General features: G+C 33.8%; 1 protein-coding gene across 1 annotated transcript; it reads right to left on the bottom strand.

Annotated features, from left to right (window-relative positions):
- Positions 1–1,580: 1,580 nt before the first annotated feature.
- On the bottom strand, positions 1,581–14,320 carry LOC114329534 (uncharacterized). Its single transcript, XM_028278678.2, has 2 exons — positions 14,102–14,320; positions 1,581–1,997 (listed from the first exon to the last, which is right to left on the bottom strand). The coding sequence occupies exons 1-2, from the start codon at positions 14,147–14,149 to the stop codon at positions 1,620–1,622; spliced, it is 426 nt and encodes a 141-aa protein (XP_028134479.2). The 5' UTR covers positions 14,150–14,320; the 3' UTR covers positions 1,581–1,619.
- Between the last annotated feature and the right edge of the window lie 11,482 nt (positions 14,321–25,802).

Raw genomic sequence — 25,802 nt, 5'->3', positions numbered from 1 at the left:
AAAAATGCGTTCATTTCGTCTTTTTCAATTTTTGGCCATACCTTTCCCTTGGCCTCCAATATTCGTTTGGCTTCTCTATTGGTACATATTATTATTTCTTCATAATAAATGATGTACCTGCTGTTTCAATTATTGAATTATTTTAATTCAAGTTCATATCATCACTACTCGAAGAATTTTCGGAATACTCGTCTGAACTATCTTTGTATACTGCAGGCTGCTCGTATTCTTGATCAGCTTCCGATACTTCACTTTCACTAGTTATGGAATCGTTGTCATCCTCCTCATACCACGTACGTAAGATTTCCTCATAACTATTATCGTTGGGGTGAACGGATCTTTTTCTACTCGAGGATGCCATAATGCTGGCCTGAAAATATAGAGTATTTTACTTGAAAGCCAACTTTTTGCATTTGAAAATACAATTTTTGTATACTACTTCTCTTTTGATAATCTGTAAAAACAAAAACACAGAAGTTTGTCGCGAAAGAGCACTCGTTATATAACATGATTTTCCTTTTTTGATGAAATGTGTGAATGAATTTTTGTATACTACTTCTGTCTTTATATCTGTAAAAACAAAAACACAGGAGTCTATCGCAAAAGAGCACTCGTTATATAAAATAATTTTTCTAAGAAGTGAGCCCAAAAAATATTTATTATCAATTTTCTACTACCTCACTTATAAAAATAAATTTTACTTTTTTATAAAAATAAAATTGTGGATGAAAGTATTGACTAAGTAATAAACTGATCCAAAATAGTGCACTTACTTGAATAATGATGCGAATAACACAAATATAAACTATGAAAGCAGACAACGTACTAACGCTAATACCTTGACACTTCAAAACGTGACTAAATTCCTTTTTCTTAGCTTTATAGTTTAGGCCTTAGGCAATAGATAAATATGCGTAATGAAATAGTACCGAAGGATCGCGGTGATTCACGACAAACCTTTGACCACTAATTCGATAAGAGTCTCCCGGACTCATGGTATGCATTATGGGGGTATGAATGGAAATTATTGTTTTTTTAGTTTTTTTTTTGTGCATACTATTTAAATTTTTATACACTAACAAACAGTCATACATGTCAAAAACGAATTCCTAAATCGGCAATGATTGGTATGGATTTAGTCACATTTTACGAAGATGTAAATGTACGCTCGAGTCTCTTAGACTCATGTTATGCATCCTAGGGTTAATCCAACGTCGGCCGACGTTCGCTTGGATCGACTCTGAGAAATATAGATCCAATGTAGGTGCAGCCTTAGATGGAAGGATGGTGTAGATGAGGATGGGAAAAAAATAGGTGCAGCAAACTGGCAACGGTTGGCAATGGATAGGACTCACTGGCGTAATAGACTTGGGAAGTTCGAGGCTCTTTCATAGGGCTGTAGCACCATCGATGATGATGATGATAATATTTTAGAAATTACTATAATAAAACTGCTTTTAATTATATTAATTCAATTATACATAACAACGACTCCTTTTGTTGTCAGTTTGGCTTGTCGAATATAGATCTAAACTAAGCATAGTAATAGAATGTTAAAAGGAAAACACAAACAAAATAAATATCCCAACTTCCTCTCTTTATTTATGTATAATTAATTTTCAATGATGCCCAGGTTCACGCGGTCCACGACCATGGGAAGAAATACATTTGATAAGATTAACAGCAGCATCCTCAGCAGTGTCGCCTTCTTTTTTACTGCATTTTTCTACGACTGGGTTTATAAGATTTAGGTCACTAGTACCGTCACTTACAATTTCTCTAAGTTTGTCCACATTTATGTCGCCATTCTCCTTTTGAAGTCCAGCTTGAACGTTCATGCATAGAGCATGTTTTGCCAGTTTTGGGTCATCTACTTTTTCTCCATTCCTACGTTTTTCAAAAACATTTTCGTCAATTCTAGTTGCTTCTTGGCTCTGACAATATTCATGAGCTTTTCTGATATGTTCGATTTGCTCTTTAGTAGGTGCTGCGTTGGCCTACGAGATAGAAAATTTATTTAGTGTAAGCATAAACGTATTAGTCCAAAGAAATAAGGATTTTCTCAGGACATTCAAATATCCAGGTAGCTGACTACTTTTTTAGTTAACGTAGACCTATAGGAATAAAACCTACCTGTTTCCTGTCTAGAGTTCGCGTCCGTTTTTAATTTTTAACAATTTAGTGCAAAACACGCGATTTTTTCGATTTTTTGCACCCCAATAAAAAGGTAAATAGTTGACATAAAATCACAAAGTTTTATTTTTTTGCCAATTTTACCTAATTGGCAAAAGCCAGTTGTGTCTGATTTTAGCGAACAGACTATAATTAAAAAACGGACGCGAACTCTACATAGACAGTAAACAGGTAGGTTTTCTTCCTATAGATCTACAATAACTAAAAATGTAGTCAGCTACCTGGATATTTGAGTGTACCGAACATCATCTATTTCTAGCTTATTTCCCTGGAGTTTATGTTATAGTTAACAAGAATGCATTAGGAAAATAAATTGAATTCGAATGTTGGGTTCAGCAGTTAGATCTACAGGGTGTCTGCGTAACTTGGAACCATATGGGAAACTTTTTTAATATCAATTTTACGAAAAAAAGTTATTCCTCATAAAGTGCTCTGCATAGTCTAAAACCTAAGATGCAGTCATCAGATATCAAATTTTATCAATAATATACGAGGTGTGTCAAAAAATATGAATTTCGCTCAAGAGTAATGTGCCTTTATATTTCACAATATCAAAAATTGTTATTAATAAAAGTTGTTTGTAATTTAAAACTATATTATAATATTCATTTACACTCTTTTAATTAAAAAAAACTGAAAATTAGGGATACCCAACATCATTTTTATTTTATGATAACTCCGTAATTATTAATTTTGCGAAAAAAAGTTATTCTTTATAAAAATTTCTAAATAGTCATAAAACTAAGATACAATCATAAGATATCAATTTTTTTTAATTTTATACGAGGTATGTAAAAAAATATGAATTTCGCTCAAGAGTAAAATACCTTTATAGTTCACAATATTTCAACTAGAAGAATGCAATTGCATATTGAAACATAGTTTTTAATTCTGAACAACTATTTATAATAAATTTTAATATTGCGAAACATAAAGTTACCTTACTCCTCAGCGAAATTCATATTTTTGACATACCTCGTATAAAATTGACAGAATTTAATATCCTATAATTTTATCTTAGTTGTTATACTATGCAGAAGGTTTTATGGAGAATACATTTTTCTCGTAAAATCAATAATAACGGAGCTATCATAAATAAAGTGATGTTGAGGGTCCGTGATCTGAGGAAAATTTTCAAAAAAAAAAATTTTCACTTAGAGGAGTGTAAATGCAGATTATAACATAATTTTTAATTACAAACAACTTTTCTCAATGACAGTTTTCGATATTTTGAAATATAAAGGCACTTTACTCTTGAGCGAAATTCATATTTCTTGACATACCTCGTATACTAAAATTTGATATCTGATGATTGCGTCATAGGTTTTAGGCTATGCAGAGCATTTTATAAAGATTAACTTTTTTTCGTAAAATTGATATTAAAAAAGTTTCCCATATGGTTCCAAGTTACGCAGACACCCTGTATAATAGTATTCTCACAAGGGCAAGTGTGAATATACATAATAAGTTTAATTCATAATTATAATAAAGTTATAATTTTAGTATGTTTTTAATATACATTCCAATTAACATAACATACTAAAACTATAACTTTATTATATTTATGAATTAAACTTATTATGTATATTCACACTTGCCTTTGTATTGTGAGAATGCTTTTATAGATCCAACTGCTTAACCTAACATTCAGATTTAATTTATTTTCTTATTCCTAATAAACTGCAAAAACTTGTCTACGTTTCCATGACTCTTATATTTTGCATTACATACCATTAAGGATAGTTAAAAAGAAAACAGACGAATATTACCCACATCAACGAAATGAAAACAAGACAGATTATTGCTTTGTAGATATGAGTTTCTGAAAAATGTTTATGAGAAATAGGAAAATAAAGTAAATTTGAATCTTAGTTTATTCAGTTAATCCATAACAGTATCCTCAAAAGTGTAAGCCTTATTATAAATAACAATTTTAGTTTGTAATAAAATTTTAATATTATAATAATAATAGTAATAAAAAAACGATAGAGAGAAAAACCTTACCACGGTATCTAGGGGGAAAAGGACTCATGGGCATACATGAGCAATGGGATATTTTTTTTATTTAATGGCATAGACATTAGTAATTAGCAATGGGGAGCTGCCGTGGAGTAACGGCATAAACGCTGGCCTCATACGCCAGTAGACGTGGGTTCGAGCCCTGCCAAAGACAAACCATTTTCATTTCCAATAATGACACGAGCCGTCTCACCGTGCCTCGGAGAGCACGTAAAGCCGTCGGTCCCCCTGGGCTAGTGTACATCGGCACTAGTTACTTAAAACAGGGTTAAAGATGTAAATGGCGCCGGAACTATCCGAAAGGATCTCCCCGGCAAAAATGACATACGATATTATTATTATTATTAGCAATGGGATATAAAAGTTGCCAAATTAAGAACTCATGTTCAGATGCAGGCTAGTACATCTACTTTAAATTGTGTAATCTGCGTAGTTGATCACGAAACCCCGCTTAACCCGCCAGTGGTCGCTATATGAGATTTTCTCTCACGGTTTCAGAAAATTGCACAGAATTTTTTTTCTGGGAAATTATACGCTCTGTAGTTCCTTTTAGTCTCCTAACTATCCTCCCTCGACAATCTAATAGACTCGTACGCTTAGATAGTGACTCAGTTGACCTAATATCACCCAATTTTTGAGTCAGCGCGCTTTAAGTGAGACATTCTCTCATCAAGCGACCACCCCCGTTACGAACTGTACATAAAAATTAATTTTATTTTGGCACTTAAAACCTGAAATAGTGTAAAAAAATTGTAATTATTGTCATCAATCAATTTTTCCAGAGCATTCTTGTTATATTTGTGTGCTGTGCCGTAAAGTATCAAGATACGGAGATTGATTAATGTTTGTTTAATTCCGATTATTTCTTTTTATTTTATTATATTATTATCTATATTATGTCATATTATTTTTTTCTTATTATTAGTTAATAAAAAAAGTTTGAAAGCTCTTTTAAAAATTTTATTTTGTAAAAAAGGCAAAATTTGGATATGTGAGAGAAAATCTCAGGCGCGACAGTGTAACAATCTACCTAGCGACCAATGCCGGGTTAACAAGAATTGCTCATAAACGACCTATTTTAGTAAGAGAAAATGCTCACCGGGATGGGTAAACCGCTGCATGGGCGGCAGCTCAAGAAGATCAACGAAGAATATGTCGACAATACAGCATCGAACGATGGGTTGACATTAGAAAAGATATTTATCGAGACAGCAGGTTTCCCACTTGCAATTCAGGATCAGGTTATTACAACTAGAGATTATTTCCTGAAGTATTTTATCAAAGACCCTCAGGTATAAAAAGACAAATGAAGATATGGGTGTCAAGACCAAGAAACCAACCAACATCGTCTTACTAGGGAATGCCAGGCGTTTGTCGGAACTGATTATAAAGAACGCCATGACTCATTAGGTCAAATTATTTATCAAGATCTAGCTGGGAAACTGGGAATTCTTCAAATCGACCATCTCCCTTATTATCAAGGTGTCCCTATCAGAATGGTATGAATAAATGAATAAACGACAACTACAAGCTATGTTGGGATCGTACTGTGCTCACAGATCAACCATTGGCACACAATAGACCGGATCTGATACTAATAGTTAATAAACTTACTAGGCAAACAACACGAATGGATGTGGCGACATTTAACAGTAATAATCTGCGGACTGGGACGTTTCGCCGTCGCCGTTTCGCCGTCGCCATTTCGCCGTCGCCGTTTCGCCGTCGAGCCACTTCGCCGTCGGCCGTTTCGCCGTCGGCCGTTTCGTTGTCGAGCCAGTTCGCCGTCGGCCGTTTCGCCGTCGCCATTCCGGCACTGGTTAAGTTTACAAGAACGTGATATCATACTAACTTTTTTTATATACTAAATGTCAGTGTAAATAAAATGCTGATGTTGCTAGTTAAACCCAGTTAAATTTTCGTATTCAACTATACATTGTTTTCGTCTGAAAAATAAAATATTTACAGTATTAAAAATATGACTATTGTCAGATTTCCGGAAATACACAATATTGAGAAAAGGGATTTCAATTTAAAATTGTTTTTACTGTATCAAAAATAAAAAACTTCATTATGCAAAAGTGTTCGAAATATAATCGTTCGAAAACCATTCAAAACTTATATACAAGTAATGGCGACGGCGAAATGGCTTGACGGCGGAACGGCGACGGTGAAATGGCTCGACGGCGAAACGGTGACGGCGAAATGGCGACGGCGAAACGGCGACGGCGAAATGTCCTAGACCCATAATCTGCGTGTTAAATACAACGAAAAGATCACCAAATATATCTCGAAATACAAATAACAAGTCAATGGAAAATTGAAAGTATTTAGACGATATCTATTAATTGTTGTTTCTACTACTGGAGTTGTTCCAAAAAATCTTTAGCAACCTAAGCAACATAAAAAAGCTGAGCCTCAATGAACATCTCTATAAGACTATACAGAAAGCTGTTCTACAAGCGACGCCCAGATGAGTACGAAAATTTTTTTGAGATAATCCAGCTTATCAAGTCAACTGGGGCTTAATAGCACAGAAAATGTCCTACTGTAACTTAATCCTTTTGATATAGTAGATATTTGGGATTAGTTAATTTTTGCCCTTAGAGGGAGTGGTGTCAGTCGTATTGCCAAATCTAGAAACGGTACTAATTTAAAATAAAAGCAACCAAAGTAGAAAATAATCAGCTATGCAGACGATGCAATACTAATCTCCCAAAATGAAGATGTTTTACAACGTAAGCTGCACCAATTTATTAGAACTGCCAGAAAATTTAATATTTCTCCAAAATTTTTCCAAAAAGAATAAGGGATAAGGTTTAAATATCTAGGCATCAAAATATCAGCTTCGAAACCAACTGTGGACTCAACAGGGTGATGCGTTATCTCCACTACTTTTTAACCTTGTATTAGAGAAAGTCATGAGGTCGGCCGAAATAAAAACAGACCTTTTTTTTATAAAATCTAAAAATCGACTAAAGTGTTCTGAGATTGCAAACTCATAAAACACAGAGACTGCACAAAGTACCATCTGTCAAATGCCAATTGTCCTTTGTTAATTACATCTCACTGGAAAAAGTTTTCCTATAATTTTACAACTTAATAAAAAAAAAGGATTTTCCTCCTTGCAAATTACCAATTGGTTATTGAGATGTAGTTTTTTACAAGTTGATATATGTGTTGTTTATCATTTTTCGTTTGTGCAGTCAAGTAACATCGTTGTTTTTTGTCATATATTTTTTTGTAAGTTCCAACGAACATTGCAAAAATTAACTACAAGTATCTCATACACATACATCAGAATTGATAGAGATACAATTCTAGAACACCTAGGCAACTGACGAACACATTAGAAGACCAAATGAGTTTGAAATCTGATGGGACACAGGGGCTAATTTGTCACAATTTTAACAACAAATTGTACACTGTAAACTTTTTGTACTGATATGTAAGTACCAATAATTTTAATTATTAATACTTTATATATCATATACTGACTACAACAGTTAATATCAGATTAGTGCTGGTCTATTCGAACACTTTTGTGACACCTTCTGTGTTCTATTACCTATTGTTAAACCTAACACCTAAAACTTAACCTAGGGCAAACTGTATTTTGACACAGCTTTATTCATTTTTAGCTTTGTTTCTTAGGGCCTGATGATGGCATACAAAATGTAAATGCCGAGACCGGTCGCCCACATACTGTAGTTAATAAAACCTTTAAAAGATTATGCGCATTAGACTCCTTATTTAGTAGCATTTTAAAAAGAGAACTGCTATCGGTTCAAGGTCCCAAGTTATTACTAGCATACGCAGATGACATTGATCTCGTTGGAGACTCCATCTTATCCACAAAAGCCATTTTCAACAAGGTGGAAGGAGCAACAAGCGAAGTAGGCCTGAGGATTAATGAAGAGAAGACGAAATATATGTGTATAAATAGAACGACACGAAGAGAGAGGATAGGACAAAATGTGAAGGTCAACACCTTCAATTTCGAAAGAGTACAACGTTTTAAGTATCTGGGGGCCGTAATCACAGCTGACAACGATGTTACTGAAGAAATAAAAGACAGAATCCAATCAGCAAAGCGCAGTCTATTCGCACTGGCTAAGCTTATAAAATCAAAAAATCGTACAAGAAGTTCCAAGATCAAAATCTATAAATCCATCGTCAGAACTGTACTAAAATATGGTTGCGAAACGTGGACCATGACCAAATCAAACAAAGAAAAGCTCAGACGTTTTGAACGAAAAATTTTCGAACCTCACCACGATTTTAACACAAACCAGTATAGGATCAGAACCAACTTCGAATTAAAAGAACTCTACAATGACACCGATATTGTTCAAGAAATTAAATCACAGCGACTAAGATGGGCAGGCCACGTGCACAGACTTCATAACGAGAGACTTGTAAGACTGGTATGGGAGGAGATTCCTACAGGCAAAAGACCACTCGGACGTCCCAGAATGCGATGGAAAGGTAACATACAAGCAGATTTCCGAAAAATGAACATCCCATTTGACCCTAGGTTGATGGAAGACCGAACAAATTTGAAGAAGAAAGTTGTACAGTCAGCCAGGACCCACCCAGGGTTGTAGCCTACGTGATGATGATCAAAGTATCATACTACTGAAAGCTATAAAGAGAAGTGCAAAATCTAGTAATGGTAGGGGAGCCCAAGCGGGGATTTTTGCAGTTACTCGAGCGCGTCAGATTAGCATATGGGAGAAACCTGGTACCCTGCAGATGTACCTCTAACATATATGGGCTCTTAACACAGGGGAGTTCGTTAAGGGGGGCCCGAAAAAAAAAATCTATCCTTAAAAAAACTCGAAATTGTCAGATTAAGATAAGGTAAGTTAAGTACATGCAAAAGAGTGTATATTTCAAAAATCTGACGATTTGAGCCTGGCGTAAGGAAATGGGTGAGTCCCAAAGTTTCACAAGAAAAAAGCGAGTATTTAGCGAAATGAATGACAGATCGAAAAACTAAAAAATATGTGCCCAATATTTTTTAAAAATCTATCGAATGATACCAAACACGTCTTCCCGCGGAGAGGGGTGGGGGGTAAATTTAATATTTTAAATACGAATCCCGCGATATTTCGCGAAATCAACATCAGATCGAAAAACTGTAAAATACACTTATTCAACATTTTTGAAAAATCTATCGAATGGTACCAAACACGACCCCCCATGGAAGTGGGGTGGGGGTTACTTTAAAATCTTAAATAGGAGCCCTCATTTTTTTTTGCAGATTTGGATTCCTTACGTAAAAATAAGTAACTTTTATTCGAAACATTTTTTTGAATTATGGACAGATGGCGTTATAATCGGAAAAAACGATTGTTGGAAATGGAAAATTAAATTAAAAAATGGCAAGCGCCCACTAAAATGGAAAACTTTACTTAACTTTTTTTGGTTTTAGGACCTACTCTTCACAACCCAATAGGTCCCCAAAGCGCTCGAGTGACTGCACATTTAGCATACTTTGCTCCCCTACCATAAGTAGAGCAAACAGAACCGCAGTATGCCTGAATGAAAAAATACGGAGAAATAATAATATCGGCAAAAAACCGAATGGCTCATCTTTCGCATTAATAAAAATTCTTTAAAAATGATGTTCAGAAGTGGTCGATACGGAATCGTCAAAATAAATCGATAGCCAGTCATGGGCAAACTCAAACTGCGGAAATAATCAAGAATATTGATTAACAATCCTCGGAACAAATAGGATCCTCTCCAAAATAAAAAAAGGATCGCAACGGTTACCGAAATTATGACTGGACACTGTCATTTAAGAACACATTATGTACAGACTAGCTGATAAAAATGAATCATGGTGCAAAAAACGTGTCACGGAAGAACAGACTAACATACATTCCTATTGATAGGGGAGCCCAAACGGGGATTTTTGCAGTTAATTGAGCGCGTCAGATTATCACATGGGGAGAAACCTTGTACTCTTTAAATGTACCTTTACCATATAATACTCTAATGGCTCTTATTACAGGGGAGTTCGATAAGGTGGGTGCGAAACAAAAATGTATCCTTAGAAAAGGAGCCACCCCCCACGGAGGTGGGATGGGGGGGTTACTTTAAAATCTTAAATAGTAGCCTACAATTTTTATTGCAGATTTGGATTTGTTACGTAAAAATAAGCAACTTTTATTCGAGATATTTTTCGAATTATGGATAGATGACCTATAGTCGGAAAAACGGTTGTTGAAATTGGAAAATTAAATTAAAAAATGGAAAGTCCCTCATTTTATGGAAAACTTAACTTAATTTTTTTGGTTTGAGGACCCACTCTGCACAACCCAATAGGTCCACATAACGCTCGAGTAACTGCAAATTTAGCATACTTTCTTCTCCTACTACGTATAATATCAATGCAATGTGCTAAGTGAAAGAAAACTAATAATTTTTGGTATAGCAAAGATTTAATATGGTTGGCTGTCGGATCTATGTAAAACAGCTCATGGTACTGGATTAGGAGTATTCAGGCATACATATAATTATAATAAATCTTACAGCGTAGGTCAATTGACAACTGTGCTTCGGGTTGAAGTTTTTGCTTTGGTGCCCTGCATTGATGAAATCGTGGACTGGGACCAAAAGCAAAAAAAAAAATTAAAACTTTAGAGAGCCGATTGGTTTTTGCGGCAGTAAAGAACCAATTTGCCAAATAAAAATAGAGGAGGCCTAAACAGGTTTCCTCAACAAATTGCCAAAACATAGATAATAAAATAATTTTAATATGGGTACCTACTGGTAAAGAAGACGTACATGGGAATGGCCCAGCAATTTCTTGGCAAAACAAAGGTAACAGATCCTTTGTAAGCCCACATAATCATTATGTGACATCACCAAAGATGCTACAAAAAACTAGGTTCATAAGTAGCTGATAAATAATAATCAAAAGAAATGAAAAGCTACTTAAAGGCATCAGACTAAGACAATAATCAAGAATATTTATAAAAAAGCTATCATTCAATTTGATGAACTTTAATACAAGAGATTATAAATTTTGATAAAAAAGTTATCATTAAATTTGATGAACATTTTATTGGCAATTATGGATATGGGAAAAGAAACGATAGAGGAGAAATGCTTCTCAATTTCATGAATGGACATAATATGTACTCAATGAACTCCTTTTTCAATAAAAAACCAAGCAGAAAATGGACATGGATAAGCCCCGATAAAAAGACAAAGAATGAAATAGATTATATCTTAACAAAAATTAGAAACCTAGTAAAAGACGTATCGGTATTAAATCAGTTTGGCCTAGGAAGCGACCATAGAGTAATAAGAACAAAACTAGAAATAAACAAAAAACTAGAAAGAAAAAGAATACATGAAAAAAGATACAAATGGACATCTGTTAACAAATCAAGCTAACATGCAGTAGATAAACTCCAATGATATTGATGATTTGAATAACCTTATAACCGAAAGAGTGAAAAAAAGCATTCTGCAACTGAAAAAACCGGAAACAACTCACAATGAATTAGACAAATAATATTACAACAAATAGAAAAAATGAAGATCTTAAATAAATCTTACAAAAAGGGAACCGAAGAATATAGAGAAATTAATAGGGAGATAAGAAAAGGAATCAGAAAATAAAAAAGAAAAGAAGAAGAAAAATTAATAACAATAAGTATTGAAAAAAAAATAAGAGTATGAAATGCCTCAGACCGACACTAGGACGACGTCAGATAATATCATTATTGGGAAAAGCGAAAATGAAATCACAACTAGAGAAAACATACTGAAACGAATAGAAGAATTTTACACGGAACTCTACAGAACACATCAACAAGACGATGAAATGAGACCAGCACGGAAATTAATAAACATTTTTGGATCGGAAATAATGCCAAAAGTAACAATTTCAGAGGTAACTAAGCATTGGAAAACATGCAGGGAAATAAAGCTGCAAGAGAAGATAGGATTACCACAAATATGATACTAGAAGGAGGTAAGGAACTCATTGCAATTGTAACTAAGCTTATAGACAGTTCTTTACACCAGAGCAAAGTCCCTAAGAGCTGGAACAACTCTAAAGTAATCTTATTACACAAGAAAGGTGATAATAGAAAGTTGGAAAACTACAGGCCCATTAGTATACTGTCACACCTGTATAAAATACTCACCAAAGTCATAACTACCCGACTAACAAGGAAATTAGATGAATAGAAAAGGCTATTCAACTTCCGATCATCTGTTAACCACATAAATTCTAATAGAAAAATGTAACGAATACAAGTTTCCAGTTTTTATAGTATTTGTAGACTACAAAAAAGCTTTCAACACTATAGAACACACGGCCGTAATAAACGCAATGCAAAATTGTAGAATAGACAGCAGATATATTAACTTAATAAAAGAAATTATGAACCAAGCTACGGCTACATACTACCTAAATGGAAATGAATACACGGACACTGTAACATCAAACAGGGGACTCAAATAGGAAGACACTCTATCCCCCAAACTGTTCACCTTAGTTTTGGAGGACGTGTTTAAAAATCTAAATTGGAAATATAATATAAGGCAATAAACATCAATGGCCGCTACCTCAGTAATCTACGATTTGCGGATGATATAATCCTGATAGCTACTGACCTACAAGAACTGCAAACCATGCTTCCAGAACTACGCATATAATCTTCTAAAATAGGACTGAAAATGAATTTAAACAAAACAAAAGTAATGCATTCCAAAGAAACCGTGGCAATAATAAACGACAAAGTTATAGAAAAAGTTGAAGAATATAATATACACTTAGGACAAAAAATATTACTAAATAGGGAAATTCAAACGGAAGAAATAAAAAGAAGAAGAAAGTTAGCATGGGCAGCATTCGGCAAACTGAACTATATACTCGAAAATCAGCAAATTCAACTACATCTTAGATCTAAAGTTTTTGATGCATGAATTATTCCGATATTAACATATGGGGCACAAACATGGACAATCACAAAAAAGAATATGAACATATTCAGAGTCACTCAACACGCGATGGGAAGAGCAATGCTTTGCATATCACTTAAGGACAGGAAAACAAACATAGATAAGACAGAAAACCAAAGTCACCGATGTCCTACAAAAATCATTAAAATTGAAACGAGAATACGCTGAATAGATAGCTAGGAGCGATCTAAACAAATGGCACAGAACAATTCTAACCTGGAGACCATACCAACACAAAAGACCCAGAGGCAGACCTCATATGAGATGGACAGATGATCTGAAACGAACTGCCGGGAAAATTGGCTGCAAGTAGCGTACAACAAAAAACAATGGAAAGGAAGACTTGAAGAGGCTTATGTTTAGATGTGGACGTAAATTGCTAGACGAAAAAGAAGAAGAATACAAGAGATGGTCATTAATATTGATGACTGGACATTGTCGTTTACGGAACATTTATGCTAATTAGGTAAGGTGAATGAAGCGTGTTGCAAATAATTTGAAATTGAGGAAGATACTGCTACACAAATATTCTATGCCATTGCAATCTTCCAGGTGATATGAGGCAGGAATTCAGTGGTTAACTGAGGATTGAAGCACAAGAGATCCTAAAACTATCAATAAGGAAACTGTTGACTTTTGTTGAGGTCACGGGATTTTTTAGAGTTTACCGAAAATACGACCAAGTGCGAGATATTAACGAGTTTCGCCTGAGCTAATAATAAGAAGAAAAAGGACTCTCTCCAAATAGTAGTAATGGAAAAAAACCACTTTTTAACAATTAAAATTTAAGAATGTCCAAGAATTTCAGAAGTACTATTTGCTCTTCTTTATGGCTATTTAAAATAGTGCAAATACAAAAAGCTTAAATACAAAAAGTTGTAATAAACAGACTACTTACGGCAGCTAAGACGCATAAAACGGTAGCAACAATAATTATGCACTTCATGATGACGTTTGATTTATTAACACCGCCAATCAATTTACTCTTATTTATACTATGTTGATTTAATCTTTATTTGCATTTAAGGGTCAACACATATTATTAAATTATCGACCCATCAATAAATATTAAGCAATGTTTTCTAGGGCATGTTTTCTAGTGGTATTATCTAATATTTGTGATTTTGTATAAATATTCAAAGTATATACGTAAGCAATAAAAGAATAAAAAATAAATCAATAAAATAAAGATTGTCTTAAAATGTTACTATCGTCTAGCAAAGAGCAAGACCCCATCAATTTTTAAGATGGTTATCATAGATTAATAAATCCAAATGCACAGAATACGATTGCAATCATTATGCAAAAAATTTTGTTGAATTTATAAGTATTATTGAATTCCTAAGACTGAAAATAATGTAATACTACAATAGCAGTTAAATTTTTGTATTACTATTTGCCCTCTATTACAATACACACATACATAATATTTCGTTTTGGTGAATATATTATATTATCTAATTGAACATATAGTGGAGTCACTGAAGGTGGATATGAGCTATTACCTCCGATTTCGTTGAACTTCCATCGATTTGCATGAAAATTGGTGAGTGGTTAGAGGATATCTCAAGGAACAAAGGTGACATGGTGCCAACTTGCGATTTTACCCTGGGGGTGGATGCCACCCCTTCTCGCGGGTGAAAATTATTTTATTGAAAATAACCCCATAATTCGATAGAGGGATAAATTTCAAGCAAAATTCGTTATATAAAGTTATAAAAATAAATCAAAACTTTTTGAGTTATTAAAGATCAAAGATTTTAATTTTTCTTGAGAAAAATACACGTTTTTAACCAATTTTTCATCAATAACTCAAAAAGTGTAAGTTTTTACAAAAAAGTTATTATTAACAAAATTGAAGCTAATAAAAAATGAAATAAACTCTTTACTACAAAAACCTTTTAGTTTTAACCGAAAGTGAGGTAATTGAATATATATTTTTGCCGGCGAGTAAAAAACTCTAAGTATTCAAGCTGAAATAACGGGAAACTGGTACATTTTAGAACATAAACTTATTAAACATTTGTCAAAGTACTTAAAAATATCTATTAAATGAGCCCCCGAACATGTTGATAGCGTTAAGATTTATGCTCCAAAATTTTTTCAAAATTTATCTTTTAAAAATTTTTCCAAAAAATGTTATTGTTTTTTTTTTAATAACTCCGTTCTTGTTTACGACATCAGGATCATCTAAAAACTGTTTGAAAGATAATTCCAAGTACTATTTAATCACGTTAAACCTAATCTTTTGAACCCCTTACTTTTTTAGAATAAAAGGTTAAATGACCCCGGTTGCGTGGTTCCCACAGCAAAATTTATGATTTAAACGTTTCTATCTCGGTTATTTTTTACCCTAAAGAAATAGTAAAAGAGATAAAATATTTGGCATAGAAACAACTAAAATTAGGTTACATATAATTTTTTATGTATATTGAGTAGTTTTAAAGTTATTATCAAAAGAATATGAGAATTACAATAATTTTAAAAATTATGATTTTCTAAATTATACTTTTTTTTCAAAAATATGCATTCTAAATCGGTCAAAATAATCAAAAACATTACTTATGCTAATATAAAGAAGTTTTTGTAAGGATTACTATAAATTTTAATTTTTGTGGAAATGGCGTATGTTTTATTTTTCACTTTTTCCTAAAAAATTCGAAAGGGTTCTTTTATTTTCATTATAACTTACTTAATTTTGACGCTATTACCTCTTTCTGAGCTAATTTGATAGGTATTCCGAAGTACTTTGGCAAATGTTTAGCAGGAATATTTTATACATTGCATCGTTTTCCCGTTATTTAAGCTTGAATACTTAGATTTGAGTACTAGGCGAAGAAAATACACATTCAATTGCTAATAACCCACTTTGAACTAACATTAGTTTAGTTTTTTATGTGAGAAATGTATTCTGTTTTTTATTATCTTCAATTTTAGTAATAATAACTTTATTGTAAAAGCTTATAGTTTTTGGTTTATATGTGAAAAACCGATTTAAAACATGCATTTTTTTACGAAAAAATAAAATTTTTGGTCTTTAATAACTCAAAAAGTGTTGACTTATTTTAATAACTTTATATAACAAATTTTTCTTATTATTTGTCCCTCTATCGACTTAGGGTATTATTTTTAATAAAATAATTTTCACCCCCAAGAAGGGGTGGCATCCACCCCCAGGGTAAAAGCGCAAGTTGGCATCATGTCACCTTTGTTCCTTGAGGTATCCTCTAATTACTCACTAATTTTCATGAAAATTGATGGAGGTTCAACGAAATCGGAGGTGAAAACCTCCAGTGACTGCACTAATATTGTATTGAACATTATATCTATCTAACATTGAATATAATATTATATTATCTAACCATATTTTTTAAACTTCTTGCGCACACAGGTTCTTGTATAAAATATTTAATTCTTCTTCTACTACTCTGCAGCCCAAGTTGAGCCTTGGCCTCCCTTATTTTGTTGCCTCCACCCTTGTTTGTCTTCTCCTCCACGGACTCCTAAAAGGGCTTGTCTGTCGCTGTCTACTGTGTCTTCCAAGCACTTTCTTGGCTTTCCAACCTGTTTCTTTCCCGCATTTAATTCTTACGCTTTACTGTTTCAGTTTCGTTTAATTATACAAAACAATAATTTTAAAAAACTTGATAATTAATACATAATCAAATTTTGTTACAAACCTGATCGGTATATTTTATTAGAAAAACTCACCCACTGCAAACCTCTCGCTTATGAAAATAGAATTACCTGAAAATAAACACAAATTCAATAAGATGAAATACTTTATATGCTTTATTTATGAATTTTTTAGTAGTATGTAATACAGGGTGTAACAAAAATACAGGTAATAAATTAAATCACATATTCTGGGACCAAAAATAGTTCGATTGAACCTAACTTAACTTAGTACAAATGTGCACATAAAAAAATTACAGCCCTTTGAAGTTACACGAAGTTATAAGCAGCTTCCGGTATAACCGGAAGTTGCAAAGAGATGAAAATATTTTCATTTAATAGATCATCCTTCAAAACCCCTTTATTCCAATTTTCATGATTCTGTTGCCTATAGTTCTGTATTTAGGGTGACCCTATATAGGGTGAGGCAGATAACTGGCCTATTAGAAATATCTCGAGAACTAAAGGCAACAGAATCATGAAAATTGGACTGAAGGGGTTCTGAAGGATGATCTATTAAATGAAAATATTTCTATCTCTTTGCAACTTCCGGTTATACCGGAAGTTGCTTATAACTTCCTTTTTTTAAATAGGACACCCTGTATATTTTTACATTTTTGGATTCTCCTCAATATCTTCTTTCTTAAAATATAGATTTTGTAATATTATACAGGGTATTTTAAAAGATATTTACGTTTTTTGATTAATTTCGTAGCAATATTCACACCCTGTAGAATTGTAATAGTTTGACATTAAAAACTCTGCTTACGTTCAAGTGATTTTTAATATAGTCTACTATTGTTAAGAATCATTAGCATAGCTAATTTTGAAATTTTAGTATACAGGGTTAGTCCAAACTCGGAATGAATATTTTCTGCAATGAAATGATATTTCATGGTACTTTTTTATTTTATAAGTATTCCCTATACCTAATTGCTTTAATTTGTCAGTTATTGGTGATTCAAACTAAACATTAAATGCAACAAAAAATACGTAAAATTTTATTAGGTTGGCCCTGAAAAAATTCAATGACAAATAATTTTTTACAAATAAATACATATTAATCCAGACTGATCCTTAAAATTACCAATAATGGTTTAGCTATCAAAATACCTACGTAGTTAAGATAGTTGGTGCGATTAACAATTAAGCACAAATTAAAGCATTTAGGTATAGGGAATGCTTAAGAAATAAAAAAGTACCATAAAATATAATTTCATTACAATACTAAAATACAGGGTGTTCCATTTAAGAAAACTCAGAAAATACTCATTCCGAGTTTCGACCAACCCTGTATACTAAAATTAAAAATTTAGCTATAATAATGATTTTTAACAATAGTAGACTATATTAAAAGTCATTTTTAGATGAGAGTTTTAGATTAGAGTTTTAGATGTCAAACTACTACAATTTTACAGGGTGTTAATGTTGCTACGAAATTAATAAAAAAACGTAATTATCTTTTAAAATACCCTGTATAACAATACAAAACCTCATATTTTAAGAAAAAAGACAGCGAAGAGAATCCAAAAATGTAAAAATATACAGGGTGTCCCATATAAATAAACGAAGTTATAAGCAACTTCCGGTATAACCGGAAGTAGCAAATAGATGAAAATATTTTCATTAAATAGAAGACTCTTCAAAACCCCTTAATTCAAATTTTCATGATTCTGTTGCCTTTAGTTCTCGAGATATTTCTAATAGGCCCTTTATTTGCCTCACCCTGTATAAATAATAGGTTTGTTCTAGCAAACAGTCAAACTAGTCAGAAACCGTCAGCAAATAGTTGGTCAGTGAGAGAACATAATACAGTCACCAGTGCTATCCCCTCTACTCGCGCTGATCGACTATTCGCTGATGGTTTCAAACCGTTTGAAACTGATGCTAGAACAAACCTATTATGTACTAAAAAGGGTGTTTTGTAAAGGATGGGCCATAGCTTAACCTTATATTCCTGAGCTTCAAATAGGTCGATTTAAGCTAGCTTACCTTCAAAAATGTCAAATTTAAACCCTTATTTTATTTATTCTTGAATATTTCCTGACAGGCGTCTAATAACAACAAAAAAATTGGTATTTTTTGAGAGGGATTGAGCATTAGAGGGATTTTTTGGGACGAGAAATCTAAATTCACTATCAAAAATGATGTATTACCGAGAGGGCGCCACATATGCCTTTTAGCGCTCATCTAATACGTTCAATCCTTTTTATTACCCACTCTATATACTTTTTGAATTAAAACTTTTATTCTATTAATATTTTACTTAATAAAGGTATACTACATTTTATCTAGCTACACTTAATCGTTTTCGAGATAAACCCATTTTAAATTTGCGATGCAACATATCTTTTTGCATGATATCATTGTAGTTACACCCAAAAAATAAACTTAAAACCATAATAATATCCTAAAGTGTATCAATAATTCCCTCAGATGGAATCTGCGATGCAATAACATAAATATGAGAACGTGCACAATTATAAAGGTTTCAAGTTTATTTTTCGGGTGTAACTACATTCATAAAATTATGTTGCATCGCAGATTTTACATGTCTTGTGTTTGTCTCGAAAACAGCTAAGTTTAGCAAGATAAATGTAGTACACCTTTTTTTAGTAAAAATAATAAGGGAACAAAAGGTTTGGATCAAAAAAGATGTAGAGTGGGGGGTAAAAAAAATTGAAACTCAGCGCTGAAAAACGTATGTGGCGCCCTGTGAGTAATACATCATTCTTGGTGGCGAATTTAGATTTCTCGTCTCAATAAACCCCCGCCTACCAAACTCCGTGTTGTTAACCTATGCCTGCCAGGAAATATTCGTACTAGGGTAAGTTAGCTTTAATCGACCTATTTTAGGCTCTGGAATCTAAGGTTAAGCTATGGCCCATTCTTTACCAAACACCCTGTATAAATAGAAGATTTCATGACATAGCCTAGTACAAACTAGTTGTAGTGATTAGGCAAATTAGGAAATATCAAGGAATAGTGTATTGTACAAGTGAGAAAAAAGACATATTTCTCACGAGCGCAGAAGTTTGTTGGCAGAAATATGTTGGCGAACTTACGCGATGTTTAGCACACGGTCCGCTGTCGCTCGTGCTCATACCGTGCTTTCGCAAAAAACGTGTTCACAAACTGTTTCATAAATAACTATTTTAGCTTATAAACAAAGAGAATATCTCAGCAATTATTATAGACGAGTGGCACACCCCCAAAAACGCATATTTCTTGAGATACTGACCACGGTGAGGTGAATGGCTAATGTCAGTCACACTTTATGCTTTTGATGGTGCTGAAGATGAAAAGGAGTTTTGTTTTGAATTTTATCTGGTGGATAAAAAAGAAAAATTTCTTTTGGGAACTTAGAAATAGGAACTTTAGGTAAAACATAGCACTTCCATGACCAACATTATGAATTGAGAATGGAAGCATGGATAATTGCCTAAAATAGTACATTTCCTAGATACTGCCGTCCTAATAAAGAAGGCAGTATCTGCACAAATGTAAGTTTCAAAATAATGCAGACTTTATTAAACAGGGCTAAGCCACCATGAAAATATTTATTAATTCCGGAATTGTTTAACTGCGTTGTAGTTCTTTTTCATATTATTGAATAAGTTTATTTTTTTATAAGATATTTTTATAAATTTTAATGAAAATGGCGGTTACTGCTTTTAAGCAAGGTATGTTATTACAACCTTGCTTAAAAGCAGTCAAGCAGTTGCTAGATTAAAAAGCAGTACCTCCATATTTTTCTGTAGGAGATACTGCCTTTTAGGCTTGTATAAGATACTTACTGCCTTTTATTTAAGTAATGCCTAACAACAAGTTGAGTTTTAATAGTCTACCAGACCCAGGAATGAAGGCTTACTGCTTTGTTAGGTATTTTAATAATTGTATACGAACCCATATAAAAGAGCAAACTCGAAAATTGTAAAACTTAGAGATACTACCGTCTTGCTTGGGACAGCAGGATAGGAATGCATGGAGGTGAAATATTCTGCATATAGTCGAATGTTAAACAAAGTGATATGCCCCGCTGTCGCTCGTGCTCATACCGTGCTTTCGCAAAAAACGTGTTCACGAACTGTTTCATAAATAACTATTTTAGCTTATAAACAAAGAGAATATCTCAGCAATTATTATAGACGTGTGGCACACACCCAAAAACGCATATTTCTTGAGATACTGACCACGGTGAGGTGAATGGCTAATGTCAGTCACACTTTATGCTTTTGATGGTGCTGAAGATGAAAAGGAGTTTTGTTTTGAATTTTATCTGGTGGATAAAAAAAAATTTCTTTTGGGAACTTAGAAAGACCCTTATGGCATAGGTAAAACATAGCACTTCCATGACCAACATTATGAATTGAGAATGGAAGCATGGATAATTGCCTAAAATAGTACATTTCCTAGATACTGCCGTCCTAGTAAAGAAGGCAGTATCTGCACAAATGTAAGTTTCGAGATAATGCAGACTTTATTAAACAGAGCTAAGCCACCATGAAAATATTTATTAATTCCGGAAGTGTTTAACTGCGTTGTAGTTGTTTTTCATATTATTGAATAAGTTTATTTTTTTATAAGATATTTTTATAAATTTTAATGAAAATGGCGGTTACTGCTTTTAAGCAAGGTATGCTATTACAACCTTGCTTAAAAGCAGTCAAGCAGTTGCTAGATTAAAAAGCAGTATCTCCATATTTTTCTGTAGGAGATACTGCCTTTTTGGCTTGTATAAGGTACTTACTGCCTTTATTTAAGTAATGCCTAACAACAAGTTGAGTTTTAATAGTACCTATACCAGACCCAGGAATGAAGGCTTACTGCTTTGTTAGGTATTTTAATAATTGTATACGAACCCATATAAAAGAGCAAACTCGAAAATTGTAAAACTTGGAGATACTACCTTCTACACCTTGGAGATACTACACCTTTTTTAGTACAAATAATAAGGGAACAAAAGTTTTGGTTCAAAAATATGTAGAGTGGGGGATAAAAAAAATTGAACGTTTTAACTCAGCGCTGAAAGACGTATGTGGCGCCCTCTGAGTAATACATCATTCTTGGTGGCGAATTTAGATTTGTCTCTCAATAAACCCCCGCCTACCAAATTCCGTGTTGTTAACCTGTGCCTGCCAGGAAATATTCAAAAATAAACAAAATAAAAATTTAACTTTGACACCCTGTATTTCGATTATTATTAACTTTCGTACTAGAGTACTTAAGTTAGCTTAAATCGACCTATTTTAAGCTCTGGAATCTAAGGTTAAGCTATTCTTTACCAAACACCCTGGATAAATAGAGAAGTTCATGACATAGTCTAGTACAAACTAGTTGTACTTTGGGCAAATTAGGAAATATCAAGGAATATTATATTGTACAACAATTGAGAGAAAAAGACATATTTATCACGGGCGCAGAAGTTTGTTGGCAGAAATATGTTGGCGAACTTACACGATGTTTAGCACTCGCTCCGCTGTCGCTCGTGCTCATACCGTGCTTTCGCAAAAACCGTGTTCACGAACTATTTCATAAATAACTATTTTAGCTTATAAACAAAGAGAATATCTCAGCAATTATTATAGACGGGTGGCACACCCCCAAAAACTCATATTTCTTGAGATACTGACCACGTCGAGGTGAATGGCTAATGTCAGTCACACTTTATGCTTTTGATGGTGCTGAAGATGAAAAGGAGTTTTGTTTTGAATTTTATCTGGTGGATAAAAAAGGAAAATTTCTTTTGGGAACTTAGAAATAGGAACTTTAGGTAAAACATAGCACTTCCATGACCAACATTATGAATTGAGAATGGAAGCATGGATAATTGCCTAAAATAGTACATTTCCTAGATACTGCCGTCCTAATAAAGAAGGCAGTATCTGCACAAATGTAAGTTTCGAGATAATGCAGACTTTATTAAACAGGGCTAAGCCACCATGAAAATCTTTATTAATTCCGGAATTGTTTAACCGCGTTGTAGTTCTTTTTCATATCATTGAATAAGTTTATTTTTTTATAAGATATTTTTATAAATTTTAATGAAAATGGCGGTTACTGCTTTTAAGCAAGGTATGTTATTACAACCTTGCTTAAAAGCAGTCAAGCAGTTGCTGGATTAAAAAGCAGTATCTCCATATTTTTCTGTAGGAGATACTGCCTTTTAGGCTTGTATAAGATACTTACTGCCTTTTATTTAAGTAATGCCTAACAACAAGTTGAGTTTTAGTAGTCTACCAGACCCAGGAATGAAGGCTTACTGCTTTGTTAGGTATTTTAATAATTGTATACGAACCCATATAAAAGAGCAAACTCGAAAATTGTAAAACTTAGAGATACTACCTTCTTGCTTGGGACGGCAGGATAGGAATGCATGGAGGTGAAATATTCTGCATATAGTCGAATGTTAAACAAAGTGATATGCCCTTACTCGTTTGTGCGTTTATTTGTGAAACATATTAAGAGTAAACAGTAGCGCGTCATAAATAATTTTGTTTTTCGAAAGTTTTGCGAACTTTCAAGAGTGAGGCAACATTGGGTTGGTATTTCGACACTGACAGTGACATTTTACTATTAAAACCAATAATTTTTATACTCAGAGCCTCGCTAAATGTTGCCGAGTCAGTCACGTTCGATTTCTTGTTATAGAAAATCGATTTTTAGTAGATTCAATGTGACACAAAATCTAGGCGTGGGATAAAAAAGTTTATTATTTGAAGAAAGTATATTTTTTGTTCTTTTCAATGGCGGTACAGCCTCCTTTTTGCAATATTTTATTTAGTTATCGAGTAATTTCCACATACTAACAGATTTCTCAAATTGGGCTCCGTACCGCCATTCTTTATTATATTACGAATATGTGTGATAAACATCTCGACAAAATATTCAAAATTACAGCCGCAATCTTGGACCGCATTTGTTGCTACCTGTTGATCGCTTCTGTTGCCTCTTAACTCGGCGACTTTATATATTTCATAAATAAACTGAACGAATTACGGTCTGTTAGTGAGGGACCCGTAATAGTACTTAATATGTTTCCTCAGCAAATGATGCGCCTGTGTGTAAACAATGGTATTCTGTCAAAATGTCAATATCTGAAAATGGGTGACTGATCAGTGATAACTGATCCATTTGAAGAAACACTTTAACAGTGTGATTTATTAACGAGCTGGTTCTGCAAGGATGAGAGAGCCTAGTATTCGTTGTTTTAGGAGATATCATCATCATTATCAATGGTGCTACAGCCCTATGAAAGAGCCTCCACCTTCCCAAGTCTATTACGCAAGTTAGTCCTATCCATTGCCAACCGTTGCCAGTTTGCTGCGCCTATTTTTCTTCCATCCTCATCTACACCATCCTTCCGTCTAAGTTTTGGCCTACCCCTATTTCTACTTCCCACAGGTTGTGACATAAAGATTCTTTTAGGAGGGTTGTTATGCTGTGATCTTGCTAGATGTCCTGCCCATCTTATTCTTCCTATTCTTATAAGAGATACTACGTCTTTACCACCAAATATATGTTTATATCTGTGGTATACCTCGTAGTTGCACCTCCTCCTCCAAATACCATTTTCACAGATGCCACCGAATATTCCTCTCGGGATGCTTCGTTGAAATATAAGCAGAAGGTTTTCATCTGCCTTGGAGATGGTCCATGTCTCCGATCCATATGTCAACACTGGTTGTATAAGGGTTTTGTATATGGTAATTCTTGTTTTTTTATTTAAGTTTCTGCTTCTCATATGTCTACTCAGTCCAAAATACCATTTGTTCGCTAGGATTATCCTTCGCTTGATTTCTTCCGTCATGACGTTCTCCTTGGTGATCAGGGAGCCCAAGTATGCGAATTTTGTCCACCACTTCAAAGGTAGAGTTATCAACAGTGAATTGGTAACCGATGTTTCTGGCTCTATTATTGGGTGTTGATGCCATCATTTTCTCCTCGTTTACTTTCAGGCCCATATTTTTTGAGGCATTTGAGAGGGCGGTATACATTTCTTATAGTTTGCGTGTTGTGCGGGCAACAAGATCCAAGTCATCTGCATATGCCAAAATTTGGAATAATTTATTAAAAATATTTCCTCTGTTGTCTATTAGGGCATCTCTGACCGCCTTTTCCATAGCTATGTTGAAGAGGAGACACGCCAGCGCATCTCCCTGTCGCAGCCCAACATTCGTTTCAAACGCCTGTGATTGTTCGCCCTGTATTTCGACTCTGCAAACGAATTTACCCATTGTAGCCTTAACCAATCTTATCAGTTTTATCAGGGATGTGGAGTTCATCCATGGCTTCATACAACTTATTTCCTAGGACACTATCATAGGCCGAATTGGAATCTACGAAAAGATGGAATGTGTCGATATTGAATTCATTGGTTTTTTCCAGTATTTGCCTTAGCACAAAGATTTGGTCTGTTGTTGATCGACCAGGCCTAAACTCACTTTGATATTCTCCAAAAGCTCCTCTGAATGTGCACTTAGGGGACCATATAAGATACTCGAAAATATTTTGTAAGCTGTATTAAGGAGGGTTATTCCCCTATAGTTTCTACATTCCAATTGATCACCCTTTTTGTGTAGGGGGCAAACGATTCCAATACACCACTCTTCTGGGATTTGTTTCTCTTTCCAGGCTCTCAGTATTATTTTATATATTTGATTAGTCAGAGCAGCACCTCCGATTTAGGGGATATGCAAGGGATTAAATGGGCTAATAAAAAGAAAACTGTAAATGTAAATTTATTATTTTTAGCGACAACTTCCAAATCATCAACAACTATTTATTCATTGGTTTTTTCCAGTATTTGCCTTAGCACAAAGATTTGGTCTGTTGTTGATCGACCAGGCCTAAACTCACTTTGATATTCTCCAAAAGCTCCTCTGAATGTGCACTTAGGGGACCATATAAGATACTCGAAAATA

The sequence above is a fragment of the Diabrotica virgifera genome, chromosome 2 (genome assembly GCF_917563875.1).
Source record: "Diabrotica virgifera virgifera chromosome 2, PGI_DIABVI_V3a".
Taxonomy (NCBI): Eukaryota; Metazoa; Arthropoda; class Insecta; order Coleoptera; family Chrysomelidae; genus Diabrotica; species Diabrotica virgifera.
Note: the sequence above shows the minus strand (reverse complement) of the source record. Positions and strands in the feature narration are given on the sequence as shown.